Source organism: Sinocyclocheilus anshuiensis, unplaced genomic scaffold (genome assembly GCF_001515605.1).
Source record: "Sinocyclocheilus anshuiensis isolate Anshui unplaced genomic scaffold, SAMN03320099.WGS_v1.1 scaffold1036, whole genome shotgun sequence".
NCBI classification, from domain to species: domain Eukaryota; kingdom Metazoa; phylum Chordata; class Actinopteri; order Cypriniformes; family Cyprinidae; genus Sinocyclocheilus; species Sinocyclocheilus anshuiensis.
This window is the reverse complement of record NW_015550226.1, coordinates 1,670,880-1,694,001: the sequence shown is the minus strand read 5'-3', so window position 1 is coordinate 1,694,001 and position 23,122 is coordinate 1,670,880. Positions and strand designations below refer to the sequence as shown.

The 23,122-nt window shown below is 36.2% G+C and overlaps 1 protein-coding gene across 1 annotated transcript in view; it reads right to left on the bottom strand.

Annotated features, from left to right (window-relative positions):
* The window catches only part of grik2 (glutamate receptor, ionotropic, kainate 2), a 112,727-nt gene that overhangs the window by 23,695 nt on the left and 65,910 nt on the right, over nt 1–23,122 (bottom strand). Inside the window, exons 8-9 of the mRNA XM_016450454.1 lie at nt 18,926–19,044; nt 15,686–15,903 (exon numbers count right to left, since the gene is read on the bottom strand). Coding sequence (XP_016305940.1) covers nt 15,686–15,903; nt 18,926–19,044 — 337 coding nt within the window. The remainder of the gene's footprint in view (nt 1–15,685; nt 15,904–18,925; nt 19,045–23,122) is intronic.

Sequence of the window (23,122 nt, the reverse complement as noted above, 5' to 3'; positions counted from 1 at the left end):
TAAATTTTTTTCACAATACAAGGAAACTATATTTTAGTAGGATGTGTTTAGCACACAAACATTACTTAGACACACACTTGATCATGTCTGACAAAATGATTCTGCTTTTTGATACCGAACCAACCTCCACAATCCTTTAAGTGTGAGGTGAAGAAGTCCCTCTGTGTCATTTCTCTCTCATTCTTCCTGTGATGCTATCTGTGTATTTCGGTTGATTGTGTGGATTGATTAGCAGTGATTTGTCGATCAGTGATCATGCTCAAATGTTCACAGATTGCACTACTTTAATCTGCTCTTGGTTCTCGGTCTGTTCTGAGGCTTTGATTAATTTACTGCACACTACAATCAGACCCGAAGCATCCTCCTCTGTTGCTGTTATTCTTACAGATGACAAGATAATGAAAATGGAACAAATTTATTATCTATTATGACACTGAGAAAAATGGTAGAAAAATTGGTTGGTTCTGATAAATAGACGTTATCGTGGGAGTGATGTGCTTTCTTTTAATAAAAGAAGGACATGTTCCAGAAAATATTTAACTAGGTTTTTTGACTGATAAGGGACATCCATCAGTTTTCACTGAGAATCATACAACAAAACATGCATCATTATTGATGTATTGGATGTGTAAAAGTAAACATGCCTGTTGTTGACGCCTGTGTGGACATTTTATTTTCCATTCTGCTTATATAGTATTGCAGGGATGACATATTTATGTAGGCCAAAACCTGGAAACAAATTAGCATTTTAGCACTTCTGGTTCCATCGTTCCAAAATCAATGGGTTTTGCTAACAGGTTTTTGGTAAATGCCTGAAATAAGATCTGTAGTGAACACAAGATCAAGATATTTTCTTGTTTTGCTAAATGGCATAAAATAGCACCATGTAATTTTGTAAAACATTTACTTATCTTGAAAGAGGCGATTGCTAACAAGTGTCTAAAAAGGTTTGTTAAACAAAGACTGAAAGAGAGTTCAGAAGGTAATTGGTGATGATGATAAAGTCATGTGACTGTGGTGTAGTTCATTTATAGCTTACACTTTTTACTTTTGGTGGTTTTATTTAGGCATCATGTTGTGTTCATTTGTGAAGATTCTCCAAAAAAAATAAAACATTTGAGAATCACTTAGTTTTGTTGATCACAGATCTTATTTTCTGCAATAATCCAAAAGCCAATGGAACAATCCTATTGGGTATTGGTTGAGGGAACCAGGGTGATGCAAATTTCTAGGCTGGCCTACAAATATACGTCATCACTGCACCACTCTGTTGGCTGGGACAGTGGTGGTGCTTAAAGAATGACTGGCGGTTCAAATTCCCAGACAATTAAAAAGTATGCTGCACCCATGTTAGCTATCCTTTACTTCATGCAGTTGAGGCTTAAACTGCCATAGAACAACTTCAAACCATCACATAAATATTAAAATGAAGCACTCTAAAAGGACGGATAAGGATCTTAATTGATGTCTAAATGTGTCCACATCTCTGCCTAAGAATTCAGGCCTGGAGTATCCAGAGCTGAATGTTAAGCAGTACGAGCTTACATTAGAGTGAAATGGCCCATTATTTCTTAATACACTTTAATGTTGTGTAAAACACATTTAAACTGCGTTTAAACTCCACTTATCATATGTGATGGTGAAGTACTACTACATAACGGTGTCATATTAAAACAAAAGACTAGGACACTTTAGGGGTTTGTATTTGAGCTGAAATTCAGTGTAGTTCTCAGGTTTTTAGATGTTGGAGCAGTGGCATACAATAGACAATATATTTAAATGTATTTACATTTATTTCATATTAAATAATGTGTTATTACCTTGTTATAACATGAAAATCAATTCTCGTTGATGTTCTGATTTGAACATATATTTTACACAAATCAATTCAAGTAACCTTATATTTAAAAATCAATCAAGAAATAGTCAAATTATTAAATAAACGTGTTAAATGCATTAAATAAAACAAAGGTATTCAATGCGTTTAATCAAATTGCAATTATTACATATTTATGAATGTGTCATTATTCTGTTATAAAAATAATGTAATCGGGATAAATCACATTTTTGTAGATGTTAGAACAAGTTAATAGAGTCCTTCTGAAGGAAAAGAAAAAAATAATCTAAATCTGCATCAAAATTGTGATCTCAATACAAACTTTTTGATAACTCTTTCTTTTCTCACAATTTATAGATATAATCATGTGTAGAGATGTTTTCGCTACTGGCCTGGAGTTTTGCTCATGAGTGATATTTCATATATGTTTAGCTTCAATAATAATTATATTCCACCATGAAAATAAATTTTTGTTGACGTTCCGACTTATAAACATATTTTGTACACAAATCAATTGTGTGATTGCCAACTCAAAAGTAACTGTTATGACCAGCATTTAAAAATCACAGAAGGAATAGTCAAATTAAATAAATGTGTTAAATGCATTAAATAAACAATTATGTTTAATTAATTGCAGTTGTTCATTTTGCTAATACTAATTGTTATATATTATATATTTCTGTGGTGTAAACTGAATGTATTGAGCCATAAATCCAGCAAAAATAATAAGACTCTCACTAAAGCTTTGAGTTCTCCAGCACACAGTGCTGTGTAGATTGCACTTCTTTTCTCTATGTGAGATATTCCACCGAGAGGCCGTGTGCAATGAAGGAGATCAGTCCAAAACAAACATCTCCTGGCCTTACCCATAGCTCAGCCACTGATAATGATGCTGGAAACTGCAGCAGGCAGGTGGCTGTCCATTTTAATTCACATTCTCATTATATTGACACACGCAGGAAGGCGACAGTCTTTGTGAAGCCATACGGCAGTTTAACAGAATAAATCTCTCACACAGACCAAAATGTGAAGATATTAAAAAAAAAACAAAAAAAAAAAAAGCTGTTAACAATTAATTTTACAAAAAGCAGACACGTAGGTTGTGCCGTGAGAAAGAACCACAGAGATTATGTGCACAAGGAAAGGAGCATCCACAGGGAAGGGCGAGTGATTATGGATGCATGTTTGTGTGTGTGTAATGATAGAAAGTCTTCTGGGTCTTTATTGTTAGACTCATCAAAATGCCTTTGATTAGGCCTCATACATAACACATAACTGCATCTTTTTGAAATATCAGATGTGCCTTGTCTACGTATATACCCTATCCACAACATTAAAAAAAAAATAGAAATGTTTATTGATTCTTAGCAAAATTTCTATCAGCATTTTTCATGAAAGTACAGATTTTCAAAAACTCCACCACACTGCCTGATCTGGGCACTCGGATGTCAAAGGAAAGAACAACAGAGACTGATGAAGATCTGGAAATCTCTGAGCAGAATACTGGAAATGCAGACCTCCTATATAGTAACACTTTAGTTTAAGGACAGATTCTCACTATCAACTAGCATTCATATTACTACCATATTTGATGTTTATTAGTACTTAATAATGCACATTAACACATAATACTCATTATTAAGTACTAACATACTTATTCTGCATGACCATACTTTAGAGCCCTTAATCCTATCCCATACCTAAACTTAACAATTACCTTTCTAACTATTAATAAGCAGTAAATCACAACATGCATATTGTGTATTTACTTTGTAGTTAAATAATTATAATTGTTTTATGATAACAGAATAGTAATTAATTATTTACAGCGTAAATACTAAATCTATTGTCTTTAGGATTTAGTAATTAGCAGTACATACTGCAAAAATTAACAGATTAAAGGGGTCCTATTATGCTTTTTGAAAGCACACACACACACACACACACACACACACACACACACACTAAAACGTCCTGTCAAATCTGTGATTGCAAAGGTTATGCATGATTTTCTAATTATTAAACATTCTCAGGGTTCTGAATCGTGCTCAAATTGGCATGGCAAAATTGATACCATCATTAATATTTACAGCTGAGCAGATTAAACTCATGGTTATGGTAAGGGGTGCGTCATTTCCGGAACATGTTTTAAGTGGTTCACAAAACCACAATGCACTGGGTCAGCTAACCAATCAGAGCACATTTCATAATTCGGAAGGAGGGGTTTCAACAAGTGTTTGAGACAGACTGGGAAGAGATGTGCTGCAATTATGTAAAACGAGAAAAAATATGTGTTTTGGAACAATCAAGCATGGAAATCTATTGTAGTACACCACAAAAACAAAATAAAGACTTCATAAAAGGGCAGAGTAGGATCCCTTTAAATAAATAAATAAATATGGTGGTCCCCAAATGGGTAGTTTTAGGGCAGTTTTTATCTACTTTCATGGGGCAAGTTTGTCATCAAAGTGTAGCTAAGCAAACCCACACAAACTCTTGACAATCCCGATAACAAAGGATTTTTCTTTTTACTTAAAGAGGTAATTCATGGAAAATTTGCCATGCTAAGTGGAAGATTTCTGCCAAGATTTCACCTGGCAGAAAAACAAATACTATTAAAATGAATGTCGTGATTCCCACTATGACCACTAAATGGCAGCAGAGGATCATTTATTGTCTCCTTTACCATTTCCACTCTGTAATATAGTTCTTTTCACATGTTTTGCTAATGGATTTATATTTAGACATTATAAAATCACTATTATACCATTTAAAAATCTATTTTTTGTCAAAGTTCAGCATTGTTTTGTATTGAAGTATGAAGTAGAAAGAGTTTTCAACTCACTGAATCTACTTGAATCACACAGATGGCCTATTTTGAATTCAAAACGGCAATTTTCAGTGAAAGGTGGCTAGTTTGCATCCTTGTTTACAATCTTAGTTTCTCTTAAATGTAAATCAAATGCCCATTCACAAACATGTGTCTCCCTGGAGGTGTGATCTCTATAGCAGCTAAAGCTCTCACATCAGTGACCCGCCTCAGTCAGTCTGCGGTTCTGTTAGATTCTGAGAAGATGAGGATGTGAGCTAGAATGCTTCTGCAACATTTAAGTCTGCACCAGGCTTCGGCCTTGTCTTTACATTCACTAAAGATCCTAGGATCTCAGCTGATGTCTCTCTTAGCTCTTTTTCACTTTCCACTGGGAAGAAACTCCCAATCACCATCGAGTCTGAACATCTTTGGAGTTCATCATTCTTCAAACCGGGAAGAACGTGATCGCGACTCCTACACCACCGAACCTCCAAACCATCAAGACTTTCATCCGAGACTGCATCCGTACGTTCATTCCAGGCCAAGGCAATGCAAGTATCGTACATCTAACTAAACAAAACAGAGGTTTAGTATAAGCTATAGACCCCGTTATAAAACGGCGCTGATGGTTTCACTCAGGTGGTTAACTGACTCTTTTCATAGCTTCATTCTCTGTTTTTTTTTTTCCTGATGGCTTCATCCATCCAATTGATTTCAGCACTTTTGTCATACCTAAATCGAGCTCTGTACAAAGGAAAATAATGTAATAATGTACAAAGGAAAATAATGTAATAATGTAAAATAAGTTTTTTTTCATGCATTTAAATATTTCATTTTCTTTTCATTTTCATACTTTAAAAAATAATGAAAGATTAGCACATATTTTCTAGTACATTTAACTGCACTGTGCTCACATTTGGCCTACTTGTGCATTCAATTATAAATAAAAAAAATGACAGCCTATCATCTTGCAGAATATTTCAGTAGGCTGCATGCATTTGAGAGCCGTTCTGAAATGTAATGCACATACATGCATGCACAGTTTTGCAGCTTTAATCGCATTTTGGTAATTTTGTGACTTGACTGACGATGTATGCTCGCAGTTTCTAGTGCGGTTTATTTATGAAGTGAGCGTGCGCCTCATAATCGCGTACAGTTGAAGAGCGTGTGCCGTGAGCACAGTAAAACGGCTGACAGGACAGGAAAGTTTGTTTTACTGACATATAACAATATCTCATCAGACCGCAGTTCCCTGTTGTGCAGCTGAAGCGCATTTGGCACATGTACCTTTTCCGCTCTTGTTTGACTCACGCGCTGAGGGCAAGCTGAAGTGCGCTTCTGAAAATTCTCCCGTTTGTTGTGGTCGCAAAGAGATATGGCTGTTCCATGTCTTAATAAGTTTGTAATAAATACATTTTTGAACTCATTAAAATGCTAAAAACCGTAAAACAAAATGTTGCATAAATTATATTTAATAACTAAGCTTTTGATTATTTATAATGTTTTATTAAAGAAGATATTCACAGAATGATTTTGGCAAAATGGTGCCCCCCTATGTGTGGCGCCCCTATGCACTGCATATATTGCATACCCCGTTTTTGCGCCACTGCCTGACATGATTTGCTTTCATGAAGCAGCACTTTTCTTCCATCAGTTTCACCGTACCATTTCAACCTGAAATCTCACTGTGACCAGTGTAAAGGTATAATTCACTGTAATCATACATGTTATTATTTGACTTAAATTCAAAGTAATAAAATAAAGTAAGGAGTATTTAGTGCTGGGCAACGATTAATCGTGATTAATCGCATCCAAAATAAAAGTTTTTGTGTACATAATATGTGTACTGTGTGTATTTATTATGTATATATAAATACACACACATGCATGAATATATTTAAGAAAAATATGTTATGTTTATATATTAAATGTATTTATATAAAATATAAATTATATGAATATAAATGTATACATGTAAATACATGTAAATATTTTCAAAATAAATACTGTATGTGTGTGTCTTTATATATGCATAATACATATACATAGTACACACACATATATTATATAAACACAAACTTTTATTTGGATGCAATTAATCGGGATTAATCATGGCCCAGCACTAGGAGTATTTCTCAATCCATAGTGAAGTGAAGTTTAATAAAGAACTGTACCTATATTCTGTACTGTACATACATTATGTGCAACAACAATAAATTATCACTAAATTAATTGCATGTTAAATATAGCCTGACGCACGCTAGCGACATCTGTTGGTCAAAGCCATGCAGGAACACCGCAGACATTGCTTTGTTCTGTAATCTGAAGTGTATAATGCTATATAGTCTGTCATTAAATAACGATTTCAGATAAATGATCTGTATGTAGTCTTTTGTGTAATAGTTACTCTGCCAGATAGTTATGGCTTCAAACATTCCAGACCAATATTTCAGTTAAGAAATCCAGGCATTTTATGAAGAAATGAAAGCCATTACACATATAAACTTCATTTATAGATGTGTATCTCGATGATTTATTAGTTTTATTAGCTGTCCCTTTCATGCATCACATGCACTGTTCATACAGTAAGCCATCTCATTTCAAAAGCACAAAACATCGTTGTTCGTTACCACGGCAACCGCTTGGTCTTCAGCGTCCCGCTTCTTGCAGGACAAACGCTTAACGTGAACAATGCTTAACATGCCTTGAAGTACAAAGACAGAGTGAACCAAATTCAGTACACAACTTGATGATCATGCATATTGTATATACAGGCATTCAGGTGGACCCAAAATATGAATGCAACACAAAACAGCAACGCTTATGCGTTTTCTATAACGGTTTTCTATAGGAAAACGCTTAACCTGCAACGTTGGATGTTGTGTTCAAAATATGGGCTCATATGCTTCCCAGTATGCATGATCAGTAATATTGTATCCCGAATTTGTCATTGTACTTTAAGCCACATTAAGCGTTTTTCACTTTCACATGTCCTGCAAGAAGCGGTGTGGGATGCTGAAGCATAGATATGCATACATATTTATGCGCTGAAGACCAAGCGGTTGCCGTGGTAACGAACAACTACGCTTTGTGCTTGCGATATGAGATTGGGCTACTGTATTGTGGGCTTATGCATGTGATGCATAATTATTAGTATATCATTATTAGTGACAGCTAATACAACTAACAAATCATTGAAATGAACATCTATTCATTAAGTTTATATGTGTAAGGGCTTTCATTTCTTCATAAAATGCGTGTGATTTTTGATTGAATTGATAGAATATACACTTTAGATTACAGAACAAAGCAATGCTTGCGGTGTTCCTGCATGGCTTTGACCAACAGATGTCGCTAGCGTGCTGTCACTCTTGCGTTGCGCACGCGTCAATTAAGTCATTATTTCGAGAAAGTTTCTCATTATTATGAGAAACTAAGTCATTATTATGAGAAAATAAGTCATTATGAGAAAATAAGTCATTATTTCGAGAACGTTTCTCATTATTATGAGAAAATAAGTCATTATTATGAGAAATTTTCTCATTATTACGAGAAACTAAGTCATTATTACGAGAAAGTTTCTCAATATAACGTGATACTAAGTCATAATTTTGAGAAAGTTTCTCATTATTATGACTTACAGAATTATATTTTTTTATTCAGTGGCGGAAACGGGCTTCCATACTGAATTCCTAAAAAAACAAAATACAGCAAACTGAAAATTACCAATGCCTGAATTATTTAAAAAATATATATAAAAAATGTGGCACATGAAATTTGAAGTCCTCCACTGTATTTGTCAATTAATAGACTTGTTAATTAATTCATTCTTGTCATTTGTTTAGAAGACAATAAATTCCTGAAACTGACATGGTAAAACTTTAAGGTGTAGTTACATGTACTTACTATAGCAATAACAGTTAATTATGCATAAATACCATACCATAACCTAACCCTATACCAAACTCTAACCCTAATATTAAGAATAAATACATGCAGTTAATTCATTACTATGACAATGTCACCAAAGTGTAAGCATTAACACTGCAAAATTACATTCAATATGTATTCATATAATTTCATTATTACCATTCTATAAGCATAACTATTAATTAAAATGTATAATTATTATAAAAAATGTACACCTTATTGTTATACCAGATGTTCCATTATTTAAAAAAAAATAGAAATATAAAAAAATAATAATAATTACATTTTAAAACTACAATGATCTGAACATAGAGTCAAAAATTATTAACAATTTCAATATATTTTTTTAACGTGTAAACATTTTTTCTACACATTATGACTGTGCCACCTAGTATCATCTAGAGTCACTTCACCCAAAAAATTGGCAAGACAAAACAGTGTCATTTGTGTGTTTTTAAAATTCATTTTAGCAAGAAAAAAGATTCAGCCATTTTATTCCAAAACGATTTCAACTGAGATTTCCACCGCAGAATGAACAGTGATTTGAGATGTGCTTGGAAGGGGTAAATCACAAGGGTCTACAAACATCTTTGCATCTCTCCACAGGTGGGGCTGCTCTCTTTAACTGCTGCTCCGATTCCATCAGGAGCTGTGATTCACTTCCTCTGACTATCTCATCTCAAAGGTCCAGGGGTCCTCCTCATAGGACCCAAGAACGGAAAAACTCACTGAGGATTGATAAGACCAAAATTGCAGAGGAAATATGAGAATCTGCTGCTAAGGGTTTTGAAACTGAGAACTGGCTGCAGGTTCCACGAAAACTTTCTCTACAAATTAAAAAGGCGATGATAGCAGCTGAGACGGTCAGCAAACCGTTTCTCCCCGACTCTTACAGAGAGATAGATGTGACTGAGGAACAGCACCCTAGAAACTGAGCAAAGGTGTGCTTCTATGTGTGAAAGGTTGCCATAGATTGTTTTGATACTGAAGGATAAGAGAGAGAAAAAGAGAGAGCGAGAGAGAGGTCGGGCTGCTTTCCCAGTGAGCTTGCTCCTCTTTTTGATCATAATATCTTTTGAAGCATAGAATGCGGCATACTAGACCTGACAGATAATAAGATGCCTCAGAGCAGAGAAGGACAAAGAAAGCAAACCTCCAGAGAAGAGGAGGACTATATCTGGCCAATACGTCTGCAGTGTTCTCCACCTGCTTTCATGGGTTAGAATATTCTATAATTTAATGTGTCAGCCTTAGGGCAGTATGTTCAGCAAGGGGAACGCTTGGCTTCCAGATGGTGGCCACCTAAAATGGTCATAATCTTCAGCTACTATGATATTGAAGCAGATCACAGAATATCTCATGGCTGAAATCTTGATTTTGTTAAAGCTAAGGGTGTTTTGTTTAAGCAAAACATGTTTTATGGCAGGTATTTTTGATAGAGGGAAAGCTGTACATTTATGCTGGTTCCACAAAAAACATCGATAAAGCTTTCCACTAAGGTCCCATTTGTTAACATTAGAGTTTCACAATTTGAGTTGAATTACTGAAATAAATGAAATTTTCCACGACATTCTAATTTATTGAGATGCACCTGTATATAAGTTAACATGAACTAATACTGAAAAACATAGCATTCATTAATCTTAGTTTATGTTAATATCAACATTTAATGATACATTACTAAAATCAAAAGTTGTATTTGTTTACCCTGTAAAGCTGGTCATTTGAAATAACAGTCTGAATAGACGAAATCAAAAAGGTCTAAACTGAGCAAAAATATGAAATGTGGAGGCCAAAAATATGCTTAGAATACATTGCAATACAATGACGATTAAGAGACTAACTGATAAACGTTCCTCAAAAGCAAGATGTAATATATTCGATACACACTAAAAATGTATGTATGGATAAACAAGTACATCTAAGTTGCTTCAGCCAAGTAATTTTTCATCTTGAAATTTTACTAGCAATATAACATTTATTCTCACAGTAACTTAAGATTTTACACTAAATAACATTTTTAGATGTTTTGATTATGTTAACAATTTAGAGATATTATAAATTTGTGTATCATATAAAGTATTATGAAGACGTCTGAATGAACCTACCGCTAACATGAAGTGACAAATAACAGTTAACTAACATTAGAGTTTATAAATGTAGCAAACAAATGTATTGCCCATTGTTATGTAATGTTAATTAACACACTATATTGCCAAAAGTATTGGGACACCCACTTCTAATAAACAGGTTTGACTATTTTAGTAATTTTCATGAGTACAAATCTTAACGTTAAAGCATAAAATTATATTTTAGGGAATCGTGTGCTTCTAATTTTATAGCAACAGTTTGGACAGGACCCTTTTCTATTCTAACATGACAATGGCTCTGTGCATAAGGCAAGGTTCAAAAAGAAATTATTGATTCAGTCAGTGTGGAAGAACTTTACTGGTCCCAGCTGAACACCTCTGGTGTGAATTAAAATGCAGACCTTGAGCTAAAAACTCATCACCAAACACCAATGACATGTACATATGGGTACAGTCATTTTAGACACTCCCAAAACTGTTGCAACAGAGATGGAAATACAGTATTTAAATACATTAATTATGTTTCCATCTTTGTTGCCACAGTTTTGGAAGTGCCTTTTTCTGTTCTAACGAAGGGGGGGTCTCGATACTTGTGTCCACATAGTGTATATGTACAAGTCATTGGTGTTACATAAGCTTACTGTACAAACAAGCTCGATTTCATTGTCATTGTATTCAACATTCAGTATTGTCACACTAGGCAAACTCTTTTTAATGGACAGTTTTCTCTTTCACATTGGAAGAGACTCTTGCTATGTAATTTAGTTAAAGTTAGCTAACTGGTTGACATGTTTATAGCTAACCTCCTGTGTAATCTGGTTTAATGACAGACATTTAAAGTAAACTCTATCGCCCCCTCAGGTTTGTCACTGCAGATAAAAGAACACATATTAAGCTTGCCTGCAGTGTGTTTCCCAAACATTTACGCAGCATAATACGCTCTCATCGAGTACATTTCAAAGTAAAATCCCACAGACTACCCAAAAAGGAATAATTTTGACAGGACAGGCGAAGTATATTGAGGAACATAGTGCATAACAGAGTGATCAAAGGATTAAAACTGTGAGCTCCCATTAGTGCAATCGTCCAGCTCAAACTCATCAGACACTCGCTAGCAGCCATTTCAATAAACCTCAACATATATTATTAAAATAATTTTTTCAGCAATAAAACCATACGATGCTAAAAGCCACCAACAGTTTCGAGGGTTAGAGAAGGCAGCATTTGAAATCGCCATTCTGAACTCTTCAGCAGAATCTCATACAGGTGGCCTAACATTACAGCATTCCCAGACCATCTCATTGAAGCTGGGTGTCATTATACATCACCGTTTTGAAAAAAACACAACACTGAAAAAAGGACTGGTAATTTGTTGCCAGGAAATATAGGTAATACAAAATAGAGGTAAAATGACTGTAAAAAACAAAACAAAACAAAAAAAAAAACACTATTACTATCAATACTAGCAATACCGTTTTTACAACTTTTATTTTCAGTGTATATTATCACAGAAGCAACAAATAAACAGTGCTAATATGCATTAATAGTGTTACAAAAAATTAATAATCTTAAACTTTACCTCCATACTAACATCCCAGTTGGCCAGACAGTGAATTATCTTTAATATTGGCATCAGGGAGGCCATGACCCCAGAAACTGTAGTGCACACCATGAGTTTAATTTTGTGTAATAAATGAAAATTGCTCATAAATAGACTTTGATATAGTATTCTTACTAAAAATGGAGTAAAGCTTGGACATGCGAACAGTATATGTTATGTCACAATTTAACAAGCGAATTGGATTAGTAGAAAAAAAAAGTACAGCAGAAAGAATAATATATATATATTTTTTTTTTTACAAATTTTGAATGTTGCATAAATACTATGCAGCCAATTTTAATAAATAACTGCATAGCATGTAGACATAGATTTCTCTGTTTGCATATTATGGTAAATCAAGAAAAAAATAATCTCATTCACTAATACTTGCATGGGTTATACGCACAGGAGATCTTTTCACGCAAAAAGTTTGCACGTGTGCATTTGAATATGTTCTTAGCCCTATTCTAATGTTAATGCATTTGGAGTATTCTAAATGAGTGAACACATACAGTACCCATAGATTAGTAATTTGCATAAAACACATCCCAACCATTTCCATATCCTTTACTGTGTTTCACCAAACATATGACACTTTCAAAAGATGTGCACTATCCCGAGAGCACGCACTGCAAGGTCCTTGAGCATGTACAAAATTTAATCTTAACATGATTATAAGGCCATCCTTATAATGGTGGTTTCAGTTGTTCCTACAATTTTAGTAGCTTTAGAATACATTTTAGTACTTTAGTGCTTTATTGACGAAACATGTGATGAACATTTGTTCGTGAATATGTTCGTACTTAGATTTCACACACAAATTTGTGCATATGCACGGCTAGTGAATGAGACACAATGTTCTAGATTATACAGAAGTAGATTAGCGTTCTTTGGCTTGTAATAATAGCAAATCAATAGCAGCTGAAGAAGCCAGCTGTGAAAGTAGAGATGTAAAGAACCTAAAACCCCAAACACAAAACTATTTCAGCCACAATGGGTTTATATATAGTTATGCTAGATATGGTTCTAATTGTTTGTATTTAAAGAGCATAAAAGGAACCTATCTAATTTAAAGTGCAGTGTTCTTGATACTATTGAGTTTTGTGACCGTTTCTCTGTAGAGCATTATAGAGAATCAATAAAGGCAGTTTATCAAACCGTCAATCACTCACACTGCCACTCAATCACTCAATACATCAGCACCTGCTAAAAGAGCATATGTGTTCAGCTCTCTGAACATCTGCTGTTCCTATAGGAAATCTGACTGCAATGGATTACAGGCGTTGTCAGGGTATATATATATATATATTTTTTTTTTTTTTTTTAGAATAAACTGTACTGCATGAACTGTTCACAATAAGGCAAGGATTATGCAATGAAGCAAACAGGGTCAATTTTGATTTCTGCTGACTAAAGTTTAAAATAAACAAAGCAAAACTAATATAGATTAGGATGATGTTTAAATTTATATTATAGTAGCATTTAATGAATAACAGATCATCATTATATGCTTAATGTTCCTCTGAAAACAAGATATAGCAGAGGCGGATAGGAAAGACAAATTCCAGATTACTCCTCTTTTGGCACAGAGGTGGCTGAGGATTTCACTGAACTGGTTACAAACGCTGGACAATCAAAACCACACTGAGGGGACACTCTCCATGCTGTGATCTCAGAGCAAAAATATTTACTTAATAAGAGAAATTTAAGTGTCGCAGTGAACATGTTCACAGCCCTCTGGGACTGAATAACGAAATGCAGAGTGGATCTCCCACATACAGGCACTAAACAGTGTGCAGTCATAAAATGCTTTCAACCTTTGTCACGTCCACAGCGATAAAAGCTTTGAAACACAACCTCAATTATTAGGTCAAGTATAAAATCTTCATTCTCAAATATTTCGCTTTTTATTGCATACTTCAGATCCCCTTTGAGAGCTGAGATTTCAAATTAGGACATTCTGATAAGACAGCACTGATAGCGTTTTCACCCTGTCATCACTATTATACAAAAAAATAAAAAATAAATAAATAAATGTTTTATATGTATTATTATTCTCCATTTATCCAGTTTATCAAACCGTCAATCACTCACACTGCCACTCAATCACTCAATACATCAGCACCTGCTAAAAGAGCATATGTGTTCAGCTCTCTGAACATCTGCTGTTCCTATAGGAAATCTGACTGCAATGGATTACAGGCGTTGTCAGGGCCAGGATGCTTTGAAAGAGCTACATCTCTCTCTCTCTCTCTCTCTCTCCAGTAATCTGCTCTAGCGTTGCTATCTACAATAGGATGTCTTTTTCTTTCAATATTTACACATTGTGTGTGTGTGTGTTTTGTCAGAGTGAAAGCAACACTTTTTACCTCCATAATTTGTAATAATGCTATGAAACTTTATTAGAACTGATTAGAAAAAAAGAGATTGACCATGAAAAGAGATTGGACAAAAAGGTTAGAACAAGTAAGAATTTCTTTCTTAAAATGGCTCAATATGTAGGTGCTTTTTTTTTATTCAGGTGTTTTCATAAAGAAAATAGAAAATATCAGGAACATCACAAACCAGATTCAAACACACAACCCTTGTGACACCAGAATTCAATATGCCAGAGCATCCTACTGGCATGAGAGCTTTAAATGCCTCCTCAGCAGATGTCTTTAACATGCAAAACAATATTAAAAATACTACCCTGTCATTGACCTTCCTGGTGACTCAATTAGTAAAGCTGTAATCAATAAAAAATGTAGTTAAATCAAATCAAATTAGGAAAGGATAATGTAGAGTTAGCTGCTCCTCATCGCAGATATAAGTGCTGACAGGGTGATCCGGTTATGCATCATCCTGATGTGGTCCATTCTGCAACAGTGTCTGGCTAACTGTACATTATCTCTGTAATTATACATCTGTTTAACTGAAAAATATATAAATTGCCTGGTTTAAGTTAAAAGAAATGAGACAAAAGAGCCCATGAGCCATGAAACACCAATGGTCAATGGTCCTTTGTGACGAGTGGGGGCGGGGCCAAGAGCCGTGGGAACGGAGCGAGGCACTGTGGTGAATCCGCGGTGCCATCGAGCATGGCGGAGCAGTCTGCCGCCATGGAGACTCGAGGCGGTGGGCTGGAGTGAGTTGCCGGGGGGGCGGACGAACTCGCTGCCGACCGCCTGGGCTGTGGAGGGACGGCTGCCATCCGTGAGGGAGTGGAGGAGTCGGCGCCGTTCGCCTGAGGCCGGAGCCTGCTGCCATCCGCCATGATGGTTTATTTTATTAAAGTTTTGTTTAAATGTCCGCCGGTTCCCGCCTCCTTCTTCCCGAACTACGAACTTTGTTACGTCCTTATTGAGCCTTTTTAAAAGTTCTCTGTAGGACTTGAAGTTACATGTGCTGCAAGCGATATGACCGGCTCAACTCACCTTAAAGAAGGTCATTGTAGCGCCATCCTCCACCACTCCATACTCAATCTTGGTCTGCTTGGCCAGGTCATCGGCCGAGTCAATTGGAGATTCCATTCTCTCCACGGTAAGAAAGGCGGCTAGGTTGGCCGTGTAGGAGGAGATGATGATTAGGGTAAAAAACCACCAGATGCCTCCTACTATCCTGGTGGAAAGGGCTTTGGGCATGAGCTCAGATCCTAGTAGAGAGGAGCAGAGATAGCAGTCAGGGTAAATCACTGGTCACAATGTGAGGACCAGCACCAGATGCACACACCCAACCCAGTCCAGACACAACAACTAGTTTCAGGGAAAGGCCTTGCCTGTTGACAACTGGGAAGACATATCTATGCTAACTGAAAACGCCAAAGTCAACCGCGGTGAAGGTGGGAATTAATTTATGTTTTAGGAGAATTTATGTGGTCAAATTGAATTAGATTCCAGACTCTCAAATTTGTATTAAATCATAAAGGGCTCATGATTTGCTTCCGTCTTTGAATTGCCCTACACTCTTCAATCCATTTGGCTTGTGGGTAAAAGCCAAAATGAAGAACCATTTTATGTCACAACCTACGTATAATTTTCTGTTATCCCTTAATCAAGTTGTCACCATGGCCATGCAGAGGAAATTAATTGATGGGGAAAAGTCGGGACAATAACTAGTTGTACTAGGAGGAGATGTCAGAGGACAAGAGCACAGGGAAATAACTGGCTCCTCTTCTCAAGTTCTATGAGTCAGCTGTAAGCTTTGATCTGGCACAGTGAGTCCATGGCAAAACACAATGGACTGTTGAAAAAATTAGCCGTTACATGAATTACAATTGAACTGCGAACGTGAGTTCCAATCAGGCCTCTACAGACTGGTAATGCTCTAGTGACCTGTCAATCAAGTCCAAAGTTTGGATATATAACTCTAGCTCCCAGACAGCCTGAACAACCATTGAAATGGAAAGAAAGAAAGAGAGAATTACTCTTTCCCTGTATATACTAGCAATTCAGTTGTTAAAGCTGATGTGTATATTTTTTCTTGATGCTAAAAGACATTCTCCTTTCCCATCAGAGACAACTTTAAGTACAAACATTGTGGTGCTTCAACATTCCGACATGTGGCTCAACTAGTGGTGTGAGTTTTGGACAGGAATACCTGTTTATCCAAACACGTAGTCTGGCACAGTGTAGAAGGGGCAGGAGAACTGTATGTGAATCTAGAGTCGCATATTTTACACATTTCACCTTTAAACAAGACTTGGCAAAATCAATCAATAGCAGAAAAGGTGCTTTGGCACCCACAACCACTTTTATAAAGAAGCAAAAATAACATGTCAGAACACTGAAAAAATATAAAAAGAAAACCATCCTGAGAAGAAAGTTAATTTCAAAGTATCACCTGGACCATTTGGTCAGGGTGACCTTATATAACCTGGTTGGGGCTGACTGTCATGTACCCAAGGTAACGTCATAACCAAGCACGCCGTCCCACAGTTTTCTGGGGGCTGACAAGCCATGGGCAGGGGAGCCTCTCTACAGTGTAGTATTACTCATTCATCATGAGGCATGCAGACAGTCAACATACACAATCCCTGCCCGTTTAGCCCTCAGCCTAATGCCACATCTTCTCTTCCAAACTCACAAAAGAACCTGAACAAATGACAGTCCCAATGACACCCTATAGTTATGTTGTTATGTGGTGATGCTGTTGGACAATAATTAGTTTGACAGGAAATAATAGGCCTACCTCCTTTTTCGCTATGATCCAAACACACTAGCATATGACTTTTAATGACCTCTGCTTTTTGAGGATTACTTGTTCATAGGAAAGAGTTGCAATCCACAGTGCCAATCGGATGGTGGGATTCAGTAGGTTGCCTAGACACACACTGATGCACCCACATTTGCCGTCAAGCATCTAAGGCAGGGGTTCCAAATCCTGATCCTGGAGAACACCCAACACTGCACATTTTAAATGTCTCCCTAATCAAACACATCTGATTCACCTCGTCGTCTCATTAGTAAAGACTCCAAGACCTCAAATGTGTGTGTCAGATAAGAGTGACATCAAAAATATGCAGTGTTGTTGGTTCTCCAGGACCAGGATTGCGAACCACTGATTTAAGGACATCACTCATGTGGCTGGATATCACTTGTCCCTCTTGTTCAGGGGTCTTCAACCATGCTCTTGGGAACCCACTGTCCTGCAGAGTTTAGCTCCCACCCTTATCAAACCCACTGAACCAGTTAATCAAGCTCTTGAGGACTACCTGAAAATCCCAGGCAGGTGTATTGGATATAAACTTTGAAAGGACAGTAGATCTCCAGAAGCAGGGTTGAAGACCTCTGCTCTAGTTGGATGCTGACTGCATATGACCCTGTAACTATTTAGCATGCTCTTTATTTTTTCTAAAAATTAGCCAGACAAATCGCTCCACCAACTAGAACAGCTAGGCAAAAAATACCTGCAATCTTTCTTAATTTTTGACATTCAATGTGAAGACAAATATCCATGCTATCTACATTGCAAACAGCTGGTGGCTGGCTTCAGCCAGTCCTCAAATATAAATCTCTTTCACAGTGTAGATTTTGCAAAGACTCAAAATGCTAATGTTACATGGCAAACCAATGCCAACTGTAAACCATTCCATTTGACAGATGCAGTGCAGATTCAAACATTACCCATGCTACTTTGCAAACAAGGCCCTGGTGTCTATCATTACTCAACCAAATATTATTATGCTATTCTGATGCAACACATTCTGATGCATGCAGGTTACATGTGACATTGTCCTTCAATCACTATAGGCCTTTCTCAATCTCAAACATCTGCAGTTGAGAAGATGTGGCATCAGGATTTGGTAGGGTTAGAGTTAGAAGTCAAGAATATATATGGCAGTCTTAGACACAAGACCAAGAAATGTCATTCTGACACTTTTTTTTTCCACATGAAATTGTACTTACCTACTCAGAACCCTGAAGAGCGAAGACAGTGGTGGTTATGGCAAAGTTAGCATGCAACTAACGATCCCCTGATCCTCTACCCAAAACCCACCAATAAAAAACTTTTAAGTCCCACACAGTCCCATTCATACCATTGGCCAGCAACCAATTTGCTTCTAGAACTACATGCACAGAGGCACCCATGCATCATAGTGGGCCTGACAAGAGCAAGTTGGGACCCCCATCAAAAGAGTGGGATGTGTGCTAAGGGGGGCAGGCAGAGGCGTCTACCTTGCTGCATGAGAGCTCCAACTCCGAACCAGAAACTATTTAGCAGGGTGAAATTGTTTTCCACCACGTCCGAGTCGGGGTTGCACGGGTGGGGGTTATACCATTCGTAGGGGCTAAACCTGTGGCAAACAACACAGAACACACAGATACGTTTTAGTCCAAATTGTGGTACATGGAAGAAAAAATGAAGGAAAGGCAGGTCTATCTATAGAGACACAAGGAAAAAGAGACAAGTTAGCATAATCATCAGTTAATTAGACATCAGGATTCTGTAAAAAAATCAGAGTTCTCTTGGAGAATCTATCTCTGTCTTTCTTCACAGATGGTTTAAATGTTTTTTTTTTCTTTAATGTAACAAATAAATAAGTTAAGTGTGTGATAGTTACATGTTGCTTAGAGCTGTTCATGTTCATTTGAGTTCATTTTTTCTATTCCAGAAACTCCCAAATAACATATTCATATCAAATGCAACCATAATTATGAATGTATGAGAGCAAATTTAATTAAATTAAGCTATAAAAAAGACCAGACATTTCTGATTTTATGAGCCATGGCCCATGTCCCAACGAAGTTAATGGACAGAACTTTAAGGGACAGATCACCTACAAATTTAAAGTCTGTCATCATTTACTCACCCTCAAGTTGTTCCAAGCCTGTATGAGTTTCTTTTGAAGAATGTGGATAACCAAATAGTTGTTGGTCCTCACTGACTAACCTCATACAGGTTTGGAACAACTTTGGGGTTAATACAATGTGACAGACTTTTCATTTTTGGGTAAACTATCCCTTTAATAGCACAATAAGCATTAAGAAGCAAAATATGCCACACACATATGCAAAAACATGCTCATTGCAAATTGATACTGTGTTGGGCTTTACTATCAAGATGAGAGTTTAGGAATGTGTTTTGTTAAAAAAAATTCAAGCCGTTTTCAATAAAGAATGTTTCTTTAATTTGCAATAGTTTCTGCTGCACAAACCTCTACATTAGAAATAATGAAGCCATTGTACTGACAGCAGTTTTCTCATCTCACACATACAAAAAACTAATACGTCTCCGACTACATCAAATCACATGTTAAGTGCAAACACTGAACTAAACTGTATAACAATGTTTTCACACACTTCATGGACTTCAATAAATTCCAAAGCTGCTGAGACTGAGCCTATGGATTATTTTCTTATGTATTATATAATTTATAAACAATTTTATCTGTACATAACGTACATGTTGTTTATGCATTTATGTATTAATCACTGCACCTTATATCCTAGCATTAAAAGCAGCTAAAGACATGTACTCAGAAAGTACATGAGACATGTACATGTACGTAAGGCCTGGAATAGACCGAGCCTTAACTTACAATGTGTCTTGCACTTTATGAGTGCATTTCTTTTTTTATTTGTCAAAATTATTTTGTTGTAACTGACCCAGAATATCCATTTAAAAGGATTAATTTAGATGGCCAATGCAGAAGATCTAGTCAATTCCATTATCTCCACACCCCAATCCCTCGTACTGTGCTATCTCTCTCCCACATTGAGACTTTCCATTTACTCCAGCTAAATATAAGTGACATTACATTAGTAAAGGTTGATTGGGCGACAATTAAGCATTGTGACCCAATTCTGTTTGTGCTGAAGTAGTGGAATAAAAAAGCATCTACAGGCTTTTCAACAGTTGAGCAATCTAATACCAAGGAAATTATTTGTCTCAGCTATTTTTTTTTATTCTCCATCAGAACTCTAAAATGGAAACATAAATTATTGACTTTCAGAGTCTAATAGTAGAGTACACAACACTTTCTGCATATGAGTCTATGAGCAAGATTCATCAAGTGCTGGTGCAATCATAGTTATTTTCTATCTAAATTGATTGCTGTGCTCTTTAAATAGCTAAAGAAGCAGTTAGATAGTTAGCAGTTATTCGCTATATGTGATGCACATGCAAACTATAATCTTGCAAAGATGCAACTGCTGCCCCAGACGTTTCATGCTAAGGGTCTTTGTGCAAGTTCACACAATCATGTTCTGTAAAGCCAATTATAACGGCAAATCTAACATGGATGGCTGTCATCAACTGGAGCGTGCCAGCGGAGGAGAGAGGCGACGAACAGCCTCTGTCTGCATGAGACGCAGCTTAACCTGCTGCTACGGGAAGCGTCAGTCGTCCGTTAGCTGTCAGTTTGATCCAATTATACTGACCTTCTGTTATCTCCGGTCATCTGTGCCGCAGAGGGAAAATTTTGAGCAAGGTCAACATGAAGAGATAAACGAAGGCTGAGGAAACATTGACGCCTCGGGAAAGAACAATGGTGCTGTTTCTTTTTTCTTTTTTTTTCAGAAAGTCATTGTGCACAGGACCGATAACACACCTGATAGCAGTCATGTCAGATCTGGAAGACTGACATATTTAAATAACGTCGCTGTGTAGCTGCATTTAGCATCCAGAACATGGGTTGAGGTCATGTTGTGGAGCTGACATGCAATTCAATAAGGATGCTACACAAGGATGCATTGCTAATCAATGCACTACCATAGATTTCAAAGACTGACTGCTTGTTCAGCATAGTCTTACTGGGTTTTCGGTCTTAAGAGATGTCTAGTATTCCTGTAGGATTTCAGTGCCAAGCATTACCTCTTTTGAATTTGAATTTTCTCTAACCTAAATCTGTTTTTCCTGCTTTTATTCAAGTCAAAAAATATTATTTTACATCACTGAATTAATGTAAATACATGGATTTATAACATTGTAATTGTACTCAAATAAAAATAATGAATTAATAAATAAATAAATAAAGATTCTACTAAAATATTTAGTCCCACTGTTAGACTCTGTTCCGTGTTTTGTGTGGGTTTTGCTCCCCATGTGTTTCAATGCCCTTATTTGGTCCTTCCAATTCCTGTCCTTTTGTTAATTTGTTCCAGGTGTTCTCCGTTTAGTTAATTTGATCCCAGGTGTGTCCCATTAGTTACTGTGTATTTAAGCCCCGTGTTTCCATATCTCCTGTGTCCGGTATTGAATGTCTTCCTGAGTTCCTGAGTGTTATTCTGTGTTGTTGCATTAAAGACTGTTGGTTTTGAGCAACTCCCACGTTTCCTCGTTCCCTTACTCCAAGTGAAACCCACTTTATATTAGGTGTCTTAAAATAATATGTACTGTAAATAATATGTAACATGCTACCGTGTACATATTGTGTTCAAGTTGAATTGCAAAAGTTTTGCTGCTATTGAGGTGGGATATGGGTAAGGTTAGGGGCAGGATTGGTGGTCGAGTACATAGTAATTAACAACATTTAATATAAAGTAGGTCCTTTTTTCTTTAAGATGCATTACTCTGATATGACTTTTTAACATAATTTTCAACAAATCTCACTTTCCATTCTTGTATGTAACTCCTACTCCAATCAACGTTAAGCATTTGTTTCACTCAGCAGATTACAGAAGTAGAAATGGTTGCAAACATTAATATATAAATAAATAGAAAAGACACCTGCAAGATCAAACAAACAAACAATATTGAATTAAGTTTACTAGAGCTCACCTAATTCGTATTTCTTATTTTAAACATCAATATTTGTTAATAAACTATTTACTAATGTTTATGGTTATAACAAGAAAACAAAATGTCTTATTGTCTAACAATTGTCTAACAATTTTGCTTCTCAGGTCATTGCAACCTAAATATATATATATATTGTTTTACTAGAAAATAAGAGAAAAATGCTAAAAAAAATGAAATAAATAAATGAAAAAAAACAAACAAACATATATATATATATATATATGTTTTTTTTTCTTTTCTTTCTGTCGTTTCCAGTGCCTTCTTTCCATCCTCTTCCCTCCTAGACTTGGAGTTAATTATCTAGTCAGCCCCACACAGCAGTCTGTTAAATCATCCTAAGTGCAGCCCATTTAGAAGCATATTCCACCTGGAAATGAGTAGGATCTGATAAGCACTTGCCCTGACTGGTGAAGGCATTACTCATCTTGTGAGGAGCACATATCTTTCTTTTTGCATGCTTGGGTTTTCTCACTGCAGTAAGGACAATAGTTCATTAGTGATGTTTTCTAAGGCAAACACTACTAGCAATATTGCTCGCACTTTTGTTTAGGGATTTGAACAAACTCCTAACCCTTAGAATTCAACACTGGTGAATAACTTATCCAGCACCATTTGCTACAGACATGAGAAAT